The 13,515-nt window shown below is 47.5% G+C and overlaps 1 protein-coding gene across 4 annotated transcripts in view; it reads left to right on the top strand.

Annotated features, from left to right (window-relative positions):
* The window catches only part of sipa1l2a (signal-induced proliferation-associated 1like 2, genome duplicate a), a 547,440-nt gene that overhangs the window by 404,662 nt on the left and 129,263 nt on the right, over positions 1 to 13,515 (top strand). For all 4 annotated transcript variants that reach the window (XM_085996661.1, XM_085996664.1, XM_085996662.1 and 1 more), the window contains 2 exons: positions 3,440 to 3,537; positions 6,165 to 6,562. In XM_085996661.1, the coding sequence (XP_085852787.1) occupies positions 3,440 to 3,537; positions 6,165 to 6,562 (496 nt within the window). The remainder of the gene's footprint in view (positions 1 to 3,439; positions 3,538 to 6,164; positions 6,563 to 13,515) is intronic.

Here is a 13,515-nt window from a genome sequence, read left to right on the forward strand (position 1 = left end):
CCTGCAATACCCCGCCCTGTCACTGGACACCCTGCTCTGTTTAAATGCTCTCTCTGAACCTTTCCTGCAATACCCCTCCCTGTCACTGGACACCCTGCGCTGTTTAAATGCTCTCTCTGGACCTTTCCTGCAATACCCCGCCCTGTCACTGGACACCCTGCTCTGTTTAAATGCTCTCTCTGGACCTTTCCTGCAATACCCCGCCCTGTCACTGGACACCCTGCTCTGTTTAAATGCTCTCTCTGGACCTTTCCTGCAATACCCCGCCCTGTCACTGGGCACCCTGCGCTGTTTAAATGCTCTCTCTGAACCTTTCCTGCAATACCCTGCCCTGTCACTGGACACCCTGCTCTGTTTAAATGCTCTCTCTGGACCTTTCCTGCAATACCCCACCCTGTCACTGGACACCCTGCTCTGTTTAAATGCTCTCTCTGAACCTTTCCTGAAATACCCCGCCCTGTCACTGGACTCCCTGCGCTGTTTAAATGCTCTCTCTGAACCTTTCCTGCAATACCCCGCCCTGTCACTGGACTCCCTGCACTGTTTAAATGCTCTCTCTGAACCTTTCCTGCAATACCCCGCCCTGTCACTGGACTCCCTGCGCTGTTTAAATGCTCTCTCTGGACCTTTCCTGCAATGCCCCGCCCTGTCACTGGACACCCTGCGCTGTTTAAATGCTCTCTCTGGACCTTTCCTGCAATACCCCGCCCTGTCACTGGACACCCTGCGCTGTTTAAATGCTCTCTCTGGACCTTTCCTGCAATGCCCTGCCCTGTCACTGGACACCCTGCGCTGTTTAAATGCTCTCTCTGGACCTTTCCTGCAATACCCCGCCCTGTCACTGGACACCCTGCGCTGTTTAAATGCTCTCTCTGGACCTTTCCTGCAATGCCCTGCCCTGTCACTGGACTCCCTGCGCTGTTTAAATGCTCTCTCTGGACCTTTCCTGCAATGCCCTGCCCTGTCACTGGACACCCTGCGCTGTTTAAATGCTCTCTCTGAACCTTTCCTGCAATGCCCTGCCCTGCCACTGGACACCCTGCGCTGTTTAAATGCTCTCTCTGGACCTTTCCTGCAATGCCCTGCCCTGTCACTGGACACCCTGCGCTGTTTAAATGCTCTCTCTGAACCTTTCCTGCAATACCCCGCCCTGTCACTGGACACCCTGCGCTGTTTAAAATGCTCTCTCTGAACCTTTCCTGCAATACCCCGCCCTGTCACTGGACACCCTGCGCTGTTTAAATGCTCTCTCTGAACCTTTCCTGCAATGCCCTGCCCTGCCACTGGACACCCTGCGCTGTTTAAATGCTCTCTCTGAACCTTTCCTGCAATGCCCCGCTCTGCCACTGGACACCTTGTGCTGTTTAAATGCTATGATGTGGACATGCTGGTGTTGGACTGGGGTGGACAAATGTAGGAAGTCACACAACACCAGGTTATAGTCCAACAGCTTTATTTGAAATCACAAGCTTTCGGAGCGCTGCTCCTTCGTCAGGTGAAGTGAAGAGAAGCATACAGGCACAGCACTGACTATATATGCTGTGCCTGTATGCTTCTCTTCACTTCACCTGACGAAGGAGCAACGCTCCGAAAGCTTGTGATTTCAAATAAAGCCGTTGGACTATAACCTGGTGTTGTGTGACTTCCCACATTTGTTTAAATGCTCTCTCTGGACCTTTCCTGCAATGCCCCGCTCTGCCACTGGATACCCTGCGCTGTTTAAATGCTCTCTCTGAACCTTTCCTGCAATACCCCGCCCTGTCACTGGACACCCTGCGCTTTTAAATGCTCTCTCTGGACCTTTCCTCTGATGCCTCGCTCTGCCACTGGACACCCTGCTCTGTTTAAATGCTCTCTCTGGACCTTTCCTGCAATACCCCGCCCTGTCACTGGACACCCTGCGCTGTTTAAATGCTCTCTCTGGACCTTTCCTGCAATACCCCGCCCTGTCACTGGACACCCTGCGCTGTTTAAATGCTCTCTCTGGACCTTTCCTGCAATACCCCGCCCTGTCACTGGACTCCCTGCGCTGTTTAAATGCTCTCTCTGGACCTTTCATCTGATGCTTCGCTCTGTCACCACCTCCAGTGCTCATCACACCCGTACATTGGAGAACAATGTTGGGTTGTTGGTCATCAGAGCTGATGGATAATCTCCATTGGTCAGACAGGAAGAGGCCAACACTCCTTATAGTTATAAACAACCCTGATGAGGTCTGAGAATATTAATTAGGGCAGGTAAAAGGTTTCCCTTTAGAAACCAAATACTTCAAAGTAAACACAATAAGCAAATCAGAAGTAGATACAGTGAGAACAATTGTCAGTGTAATACGAGTAAATTGTATCTACAAGTAAAATTCTGTATTTACAGCAAGTGCTTTTCTATGTCATTATAAGAGAATCTTGCAAACTGTTTAATATCATAGAAATGCCATTAACATTTAATATCTTATAGAAATATCATTAATGTATTATAGAAACATCTAACATTTAATATCTTATCGAAATATCATTAATGTATCATAGCAATGTCCTTAACATTTATTAACTTATAGAAATATCATTAATGCTTATTAGCTTATAGAAATATAATTAATATTTATTAGCTTATAGGGATGCCACTGTTGCAACAAGTAGTATAACCAGTTTCGAGGAGATGTTACAGAAGTGCAGGATGAGAAAGCAGCTCCTGGGAGTGTCACAGGATGCATTGGGTTGTGAATCGTGAATATTCTTATGATGTTGATGGAGCGAAAGAAATGAATAGTGAGAGAATGTCACCATTGACAGCAGACTAGCAAATCCACACAGTGTGCTGTGTGGTGTATCAGTGGCCCAGTGCTGTCTCTCTATCCCCCACCCCTTGTCACCCATCACAGTTACACGGTAAAGACACCCATCCATTTGCAAACTGCCTAGGTCAAGACTTTCCTCTGTTGATGGGGAGGCTTCCCAAATTGCTGCCAAGGGGTTCAGGCCCCTAATGATCAGCTGGCTGTGGTCTGGAGCCGCATTGGACCACGGAGCAGTTCTCCTCACAGCTCGAAGGGGAGAGAAAATCTGATGAAGTGCTGAGCAACCAAAAAAGTTCGGAAGATAAGGAAAAGGAAGGAAAGGTAAAGTGTGCTGGGGCAGACACAGGGTATAGGACTTGGCAATAACCTAGGCAGTTCAAAAAGACCTTCTATGAAATTTATCATCCTTAAGTGGAGCCAGTAGCCAACCCTTTCCTTGCAGGAGACTACAGGATAGTCTCTGTCTCCTGGACTGTTGGCAGTAGTGGGATCAAATTCAGAAAATTACGAAGAAAATATTTGAAAGCAGTAAAGGTCAAAATGTGAATCAAAATCTTGCTAGTAATGTTGTGTCCTGTGTCTTGCTTTTAACCGCTGACAAAATGGGAACCAATTTAAAAACAAAATTATTTTCTTCTCTTCTAGAAGCGAGATGGCATGTCCCATCAACAAAGATGCTGAGTTCTTATAAAGGACTGCAAAGGGAAACTATAGGCAAAGAATCTCCAAATAAGATTTTACATGTAAGATTCATTATCCATCACTGAAACATCATCGCCATTTTTGTGTTTGCTCTGTGTTTCTAGTTGCAACATGCAGTAGCCCCCATCCCCCCTATAGGGTTGAGCTGACACTGGGTCTGTGAGGGGCCGCTGAGCACACATTACCTGTCCCCCACCAATTAGGGAGGAGGGCGAGGCAAATTATGGAGCTGCTTTCGCACATCACCCCGCATGCCTCTTGGCTCAGGATGGGGAAGAGTTTTCATGTGGTCCTTTGGACCAGAGAGGAGGGAGAATGTCGAGGTACAAATTCTCACCAAAACTGGTCCAGCCTGCTAATATGACATGACTATTGGCCTGCATTCCTGCTGTTAAATATCGATACAGTTGTTAAATTATAAAACAGTGAGTGTATGCAGACCCAAATTATTAAACATGATGCCACACAGATAGTAAGTCAAAACGTAGCTGTTTCACTTAGAGTAGAAATAAGCCCCTGCACTTGTTAGGAGTTGGCTACAGTAATATTTTCCGTAATAAGATGGATTAAATAGATCCACTGTCCTTATTGATAATCTACTCCTGTATTGTAGGAATTGGTTTGACACCCTTACCTGCAGTGTGGAGCTAGCAGCACAGAGATCTGATGGTAGCTCTGCACTGCTGTCAGGCAGCGTGGAGTTCAACACACTGTGCAGAGCTCCGTTTACCTGTGCTGTACACGGCAGAGCTCCGTTTACCTGTACTGTACACTGCAGAGCTCCGTTTTCCTGTACAGTACACTGCGGAGCTCCGTTTACCTGTACTGTACACTGTGCGGAGCTCCGTTTACCTGTACTGTACACTGTGCAGAGCTCCGTTTACCTGTACTGTACACTGCGGAGCTCCGTTTACCTGTACTGTACACTGTGCGGAGCTCGTTTACCTGTACTGTACACTGTGCGGAGCTCATTTACCTGTACTGTACACTGAGCGGAGCTCCGTATACATGTACTGTCCACTGTGCGGAGCTCCATTTACCTGTACTGCACACTGTACGGAGCTCCATTTTCCTGTACTGTACACTGTACGGAGCTCCATTTTCTTGTACTGTACACTGTACGGAGCTCCATTTCTCAGTACTGCACACTGTGCGGAGCTCCATTTACCTGTACTGTACGGAGCTCCATTTACCTGTACTGTATGGAGCTCCATTTATCTGTACTGCACACTGTGGAGCTCCATTTACCTGTACTGTACAGAGCTCCATTTACCTGTACTGTACAGAGCTCCATTTACCTGTACTGTACAGAACTCCATTTACCTGTACTGTACAGAGCTCCATTTTTCTTGTACTGTACACTGTACGGAACTCCATTTACCTGTACTGCACACCGAGCGGAGTTCCATTTACCTGCCCCTGCATATATAAAGTTTGTAAAGAAAAAACACAATGGTGGGGATGAGTTCCGGCCCTTATTGATGACACCATGTGACAGTGTGTCGCCCCCACTCAAACTCCTCTGCTGTCCCTGTCCACGTTGGTCGACTTACCAAAAGGTAACGCAAGTTGTGTGACTTCAACTACCTTTGGTATTTTACAAATGCTACCGTTTAAATGGGTATAGTTGGGTGGACTGCAGGAAAAGGATTATCTTTTTAAACTTGACATTGGGTACCACAGTTGATACTTGACTTGTGCTACCACCTTTGGTGCTTGCCCTTGGTTACTGCAATGTTTGCATAGGAGGAGTAGACTTGGGATAGAGTTGCTCTGTGCAGCAAAATTGTGAAACCGCTCCCTCTTTGAATCATTTCTGATGTCGCATCACATTGTGACCAGAGCAGTCCTTCCGTTAATTAGGTAAATATTGCTGTGCTCTAGGTAATTGTGTTTGAAATTGATTGTTTCAGAAACAAAAATAAATGTGGAGCAAATTGGATGTTTATTCTAACCCCACCATAGGGCATTTTCTCCCAATCATTTTCAATTTAATTAGCAACAATTAGCATAAGTGGCTTCGAGTTCACTGAAAGCAATAGTGCTGACAGAGAAGCAGCTCTATCAGTCTCGCACACCCTTTGTGTCAAAGGTAACCATGCCAATTAATGCAATTACAGCATTTGGTGATGAGATATCCCTTTGTGAAATTGGGTTAGGAAAGGCAATCGAAGCACGCTTATTACCATATATTCTAAGCACGTTCCCTGGTATTTACATCAGCTTTAAGGCAGCATTTTGTAAATTAACATGTCCACCGCCTGAATCCAGACAAAGTGAAGGCACTTGGGTTGCTCTGGGGTTATAGTGCAGCTGATACAGCTGTACTTAAAGCCAATGGTTATAAAAACCCTCTCATGCTGTATTTATAATGAGCTCACACCACAGTATATTTTCCTAACCTACTGCCCCAGAGTCAAAGGATACAGTGTTCTAATCGTTAGCAATTCCACTCATTTTGTTTTGAGATTTTTTACTGTAAATGCTAATGGAAAATTAAAATACGCTATTAATCTTGTCACAGGAACGTGACTCCGATTTGGTACTGGTACAATGGGCTTTTTAGGGCAAAACTGTAATTATAGTTAAATGAATATGTTTAAATATATAAGTGCACCGGGAAGTAACTATTCTTGGGTTATGTATCCCTTTTACTCCTCGTTTCTAGATTACAGATAACAATTGCTCAAGTCATTCCAGCAGTAATACTCTGTCCAGTAGTGCGTCCAGCAATAGCGACGATAAACAGTTCGGTTCTGGCGACTTAATGGATCCGGAATTGCTGGGATTGACGTACATTAAGGGGGCCTCCACCGACAGTGGAATCGACACTGCTCCCTGTATTCCACCGCCATTGATGGGCACGGTTCATTTGACTGGCAACCGGTCAGCAGTGCAGAGCAGAGCGGAGCAGATGGTGCAGTGGGTGGAGCACTCTGAAGATGGAGTACCCGATGGCGGACAAGCAAAATCGTACACTGTTCACAACTACGCTGCTGCCATTTCTGCCGGCCTTGCCACCCAAGGAAGTACCGGTGATCTCAGCGAGATCTCATCACATTCCAGGTACAGTGAGGTTTAATGGTGGCAGCCACCTAGTTTGGGAAACAAACTGAACATGACCGTACTTTGTGTATTTATATACGGTTAAATTATCATTAACACTACAAAAGAAAGTGCTCAAATGGGCACCTTTGATGGGACGAGAAATGCATACAATGTTGTCTGTACCAGAAACATACACTCAACTACTTTAACTGCAAAGGTTTACTGAATTTTTTTTTTCTTTTTCGAGTGTTTATTAAAATCACTTTGAAAGTTACTATTGAATCTGCTTCCACCGCCCTTTCAGGCAGTGCATTCCAGATCACAACAACACACTGCATAAGAAAAATTCTCCTCATCTCCCCTAGTTATTTTGTGAATTATCTTAATCTGTGTCCTCTGGTTACTGACCATCCTACCAATCCACTCATATGTCCCAAAAGGATTTAATACTCTAGTTTATGTGACACTGTCTACATGAATTAATACTCTTCAGTTTATGGCAGTCTACGTTAATTAATACTCTTCAGTTTATGACCCAGTCTACCTGATTTTTAAAAAATTTGTTTGTGATGTGGGCGTCGCTGGCAAGGCCAGCATTTATTGCCCATTCCTAATTGCCCTTGACCCTTGAGAAAGTGGTGGTGAGCAGCTTTCTTGAACCACTGCAGTCCGTGGGATGAAGGTACTCCCACAGTGCTGTTAGGGAGGGAGTTCCAGGATTTTGACCCAGCGACGATGAAGGATCGGCGATATACTTCTATGTCAGGTTGGTGTGTGACTTGGAGGGGAGCTTGGAGGTGCTGGTGTTCTCATGCGTCTACTGCCCTTGTCCTTTGAGGTGAGTTTGGGAGGTGCTGCCGAAGAAGCCTTGGCGAGTTGCTGCAGTGTATCTTGTAGATGGTACACACTGCAGCCACGGTACGCCGGTGCTGGAGGGAGTGAATGTTTAAGATGGTGGATGGGGTGCCAATCAAGCGGGCTGCTTTGTCCTGGATGGTGGTGAGCTTCTTGAGTGGTGTTGGAGCTGCACTCATCCAGGCAAGTGGAGAGTATTCCATCACACTCCTTACTTGTGCCTTGTAGATGGTGGAAAGGCTTTGGGGAGTCAGGAGGTGAGACATTCGTCGCAGAATACCTTGCCTCTGACCTGCTCTTGTTGCCACAGTATTTATGTGGCTGGTCCAGTTAAGTTTCTGGTCAATGGTGACCCCCAGGATGTTGATGGTGGGGGTTTCGGCGATGGTAATGCTGTTGAATGTCAAGGGGCAGTGGTTAGACTCTCGCTTGTTGGAGATAGTCATTGCTTGGCACTTCTGTGGCGCGAATGTTACCTGCCACTTATCAGCCCAAGCCTGAACGTTGTTCAGGTCTTGTTGCATGCGGGCATGGATTGCTTCGTAATCTGAGGAGTTGTGAATGGCACTGAACACTGTGCAGTCATTAGTGAACATCCCCATTTCTGACTTTATGATGGAGGAAAGGTCATTGATGAAGCAGCTGAAGATGGTTGGGCCTAGGACACTGCCCTGAGGAACTCCTGCAGTGATGTCCTGGGGCTTTGATGATTGACCTTCAATCACCACAACCATCTTCCTTTGTGCTAGGTATGATTCCAGCCAGTGGAGCGTTTTCCCCGATTCCCATTGACTTCAGTTTTACTACGGTTCCTTCATGCCATACTCGGTCAAATGCTGCCTTAATGTCTAGGGCAGTCACTCTCACTTCTCCTCTAGAATTCAGCTCCTTTGTCCACGTTTGGACCAAGGCTGTAATGAGGCCGGGAGCTGGGTGGTCTTGGCGGAACCCAAACTGGGCATCAGTGAGCAAGTTATTGGTGAGTAAGTGCCGCTTGATAGCACTGTCAATGACAACTTCCATCACTTTGCTGAGAATAGACTGATGGGGTGGTAATTGGCTGGATTGGATTTGTTCTGCTTTTTATGGACAGGACATACCTGGGCAGTTTTCCACATTGTCGGATAGATGCCAGTGTTGTAGCTGTACTGGAACAGCTTGGCTAGAGGCGTAGCTAGTTCTGGAGCACAAGTCTTCAGCACAATAGCCAGGATGTTGTCAGGGCCCATAGCCTTTGCTGTATCCAGTGCATTCAGCCGTTTCTTGATAGCACGTGGAGTGAATCGAATTGGCGGAAGACTGGCTTCTGTGATGGTGGGGACCTCGGGAGGAGGCCGATATGGATCATCCACTCGGCACTTCTGGCCGAAGATGGTTGCAAACGGTTCAGCTTTGTCTTTTGCACTCACGTGCTGGGCTCCTCCATCATTGAGGATGGGGATATTCATGGAGCCTCTGCCTCCTGTTAGTTGTGTAATGGTCCACCACCATTCATGACTGGATGTGGCAGGACTGCAGAGCTTTGATCTGATCTGTTGATTGTGGGATTGCTTAGCCCTGTCTGTAGCATGCTGCTTCCACTTTTTAGCATGCATGTAGTCCTGTGTTGCGGCTCCCCCAGGTTGGCACCTCATTTTTAGGTACGCCTGGTGCTGCTCCTGGCATGCTCTTCTACACTCCTTATTGAACCAGGATTGGTCCCAGGCTTGATGGTAATGGTAGAGTGAGGGATATGCCGGGCCATGAGGTTACAGATTGTGGTGGAATACAATTCTGCTGCTGCTGATGGCCCACAGCACCTCAAGGATGCCCAGTTTTGAGCTGCTAGATCTGTTCTGAATCTATCCCATTTAGCACGGTGGTAGTGCCACACAACACGATGGAGTGTGAAGACGGGACTTCGTCTCCACAATGACTGTGCGGTGGTCACTGCTACCAATACTGTCATGGACAGATGCAATTGCAACAGGTAGATTGGTGAGGAAGAGGTCAAGTAGGTTTTTCCCCTCGTGTTGGACTCGGCCAGTTCGGTCAGTAGTGGTGCTACCGAGCCAATCTTGGTGATGGACATTGAAGTCCCCATCCAGAGTACATTCTGTGCCCTTGCTACTCTCAGTGCTTCTTCCAAGTGGTGTTCAACATGGCAGAGTACTGATTCATCAGCTGAGGGAGGGCGGTAGGTGGTAATCAGCAGGAGGTTTCCTTGCCCATGTTTGACCTGAAGCCATGAGATTTCATGGGGTCTGGAGTCAATGTTGAGGATTCCCAGGGCCACTCCTTCCCGCCTGTATACCACTGTGCCGCCACCCTTGGTGGGTCTGTCTTGCTGGTGGGACAGGACATACCCAGGGATGGTAATGGAGGACATTGGGACATTGGCTGAAAGGTATGATTCTGTAAGTATGACTATGTCAGGCTGTTGCTTAACTAGTCTGTGGGATCACTCTCCCAATTTTGGCACAAGTCCCCAGATGTTAGTGAGGAGGAATGCAGGGTTGACTGGGCTGGGTGTGCCGGTGCCAAGGTCAATGCCGGGTTGTCCGTCTGGTTTCATTTTAACACTGCTCAGTTTATGTGACACAGTCTATATGAATTAATACACTTCAGTTTATGACACTGTCTACATGAATTAATAATTTTCAGTTTATGACACTGTCTACATGAATTAATGCTCTTCAGTTTACGACACAGTTTACATGAATCAATACTTTTTAGTTTGACTGTTTATATGACACTGTCTACATGAATAAATACTCTTCAGCTTATATGATATAGTCTACATAAATTAATACTCTTCATTTTATATGATATAGTCTACATGAATTAATACTCTTCAGTTTATATGACAGTCTACATGAGTTAATACTCTTCAGTTTATGTGACACGGTCTACATGAATTAATACTCTTCAGTTTATAGAAACATAGAAAAATAGGAGCAGGAGTAGGCCATTCGGTCCTTTGAGCCTGTTCCGCCATTCAATATGATCATGGCTGATCCTCTATCTCAATACCATATTCCCGCTCTCTCCCCATACCCCTTGATGCCTTTTGTGTCTAGAAATCTATCTATCTCCTTCTTAAATATATTCAGTGACTTGGCCTCCACAGCCTTCTGTAGTAGAGAATTCCACAGGTTCACCACCCTCTGAGTGAAGACATTTCTCCTCATCTCAGTCCTAAATGTCCTACCCCGTATCTTGAGACTGTGACTCCTCATTCTAGACCCCCCCCAGCCAGGGGAAAGATCCTCCCTGCATCCAGTCTGTCTAGCCCTGTCAGAATCTTATACATTTCAATGAGATCTCCTCTCATTCTCCTAAATTCTAGTGAATATAGGCCTAGTCGACCCAATCTCTCCTCATATGACAGTCCTGCCATCCCAGGAATCAGTCTGGTGAACCTTCGCTGCACTCCCTCTATGGCAAATATATCCTTTCTTAGGTTAGGAGACCAAAACTGCACACACTACTCCAGGTGTGGTCTCACCAAGGCCCTGTATAACTGTAGTAAGACATCCTTGCTCCTGTACTCATATCCTCTTGCAATGAAGGCCAACATACCATTTGCCTTCCTAACTGCTTGCTGCACCTGCATGTTTGCTTTCAGTGACTGGTGTACAAGGACATCCAGTTTCCTCTGTACATCAACATTTCCCAATCTATCACCATTTAAATAATACTCTGTCTTTGTTTTTCCTACGAAAGTGGATAACTTCACATTTATTCACGTTATACTGCATCTGCCATGTATTTGCTACTCACTCAACTTGTCTAAGTCGCCTTGAAGCCTCTTTGCATCCTCCTCACAACTCTCAATCCCACCTAGTTTCATGTCATCAGCAAACTTGCAAATATTACAAGCCTCGAACAATCCCCGTCCTGAGTCCCAACCGGCGACAAGCTGATCCTCCTTGGCGACTTTAACGCCAGAGTTGGAAAGGACACAGACCTCTGGGAAGGTGTGATCGGCAGAGAGGGGGTAGGGAAAGCCAACTCAACGGTTCCCTCCTCCTGTCGAAATGCTTAGAACATGGCCTTGTCATAACCAACACCTTGTTCCGTCAGAGAGACAAGTACAAGGCTTCATGGCAGCACCCTCGCTCCAAGCACTGGCATCTGCTGGACTACGTCATCGTCCGAGCGCCATGACAGGAGCTGACGACTGCTGGACAGACCACCGCCTAATCCACTCTGTCATCTCCATCAATGTAGCCCCAAAACAGCAGCGGCAACAGAAACAATGCCACAGGAAAATCAACGCTGGAGCACTCAAAGACCCCGCTAAGAAAGCCCTATTCAGCCTGCGCCTCACAAACAACCTGATGACTCCCAATGATGCAGAGACACCGAGTGTCCACAGCGCCTGGTCTGCACTCGAGGCCTCCATAATCAGCACCTGTGAAGAGACGCTCGGTCACTCGACCAGGAAACACCAAGACTGGTTCGACGAGAATGACCAGGAGATCCAGGAGCTAATAAGCTGCAAGCGCAAGGCATTCCTGATCTGGAAACAGCAACAGAACTCGAGAGCAAGAAAGCAGCTCTACAGACGCCTGAAGGCCGAGGTCCAACAAAAAACTCGCGACCTAAAGAACAGAGAGAGCGCAGATCCAGCAGCTAGCCGACGACCACGACGTGCGTGGATTCTTTAGCGCAGTCAAGACCATCTACGGCCCAAGCACCCAAGGCCCTACCCCACGGCGGGCCAAGAACGGAGAGGTACTCATCAAGGACAGAGAGGCAGTCAGTGCCTGCTAGAAGGAGCACTTCGAAGATCTCCTTAACCGAGACTCTGTCTTCAACGCGAGTGTCCTCAACTCCATCCCGCAGCATGCTACCCGCCACCATCTCGGCACAACCCCAGCCCGGCATGAGGTTGAAAAGGCCATCCGACAACTGAAGAACAACAAGGCCTCAGGAGCAGATGGAATCCCCGCCGAAGCACTAAAGCATGGTGGAGAAGCACTACTGACACGAATTCATGAACTCATTTCTCTTATCTGGAAGGAGGAGAGCATGCCAGGGGATCTCAGAGATGCCGTAATTGTGACCATCTTCAAGAAAGGTGACAAGTCCGATTGCGGTAATTACAGAGGAGTTTCCCTGCTGTCTGCCACAGGGAAAGTCATCGCAAGAATCTTCCTCAATCGCCTTCTCCCAGTGGCCGAAGCGCTCCTCCCAGAGTCGTAATGCGGATTCCGCCCACTAAGGGGCACAATGGACATGATCTTCACCGCACGTCAATTACAAGAGAAATGCAGGAACAGCACCAACCGTTGTACATGGCCTTCTTTGATCTCACAAAGGCCTTCGACACTGTCAACTGTGAGGGATTATGGAGTGTCCTCCTCAAATTCGGCTGGCCTCAAAAGTTTGTCACCATCCTCCGCCTGCTTCACGACGACATGCAAGCCGTGATCATGACCAATGGTTCCACCACAGACCCAATTCACGTACGAACCGGGGTCAAGCAAGGCTGTGTCATCGCATCAACGCTCTTCTCGATCTTCCTTGCTGCAATGCTCCATCTCACCCTCAGTAAGCTCCCCACTGGAGTGGAGCTAATTTACAGAACAAACAGGAAACTGTTCAACCTCCGTTGTCTCCAGTCCAGATCCAAGGTCGTCCCATCCTCTGTCGTCTAATTACATTATGCAGACGACGCTTGCGTCTGCGCTCACTCGGAGGTCGAACTCCAAACCATCGTCAACACCTTCGCCGAAGCGTACGAGAGCATGGGCCTTACACTAAACATCCGTAAGACAAAGGTCCTGTACCAACCTGCCCCCACCACACAGTATTGCCCCCCGATTATCAAAATCCACGACAAGGCCTTGGACAACATGGACCACTTTCCATAGCTCGGGAGCCTACTGTCAACAAGGGCAAACCACCTTCAGTGTGCCAGTGTAGCCTTCGGTCGCCTGAGGAAGAGAGTGTTTGAAGACCAGGACCTCAAACCTGGCACTAAGCTCGTGGTCTACAGAGCAACAGTGATACCCGCCCTGCAGTATGCCTCAGAGACATGGACCATGTACAGCAGGAGCCTTATAGCCCTGGAGAGCTACCACCAACGCTGCCTCCGCAAGATCCTGCAAATCCATTGGCAGGGTAGG

The sequence above is a fragment of the Somniosus microcephalus genome, chromosome 9 (genome assembly GCF_052327205.1).
Source record: "Somniosus microcephalus isolate GS21.2 chromosome 9, FLI_Smic_1.0, whole genome shotgun sequence".
Lineage (NCBI taxonomy): Eukaryota > Metazoa > Chordata > Chondrichthyes > Squaliformes > Somniosidae > Somniosus > Somniosus microcephalus.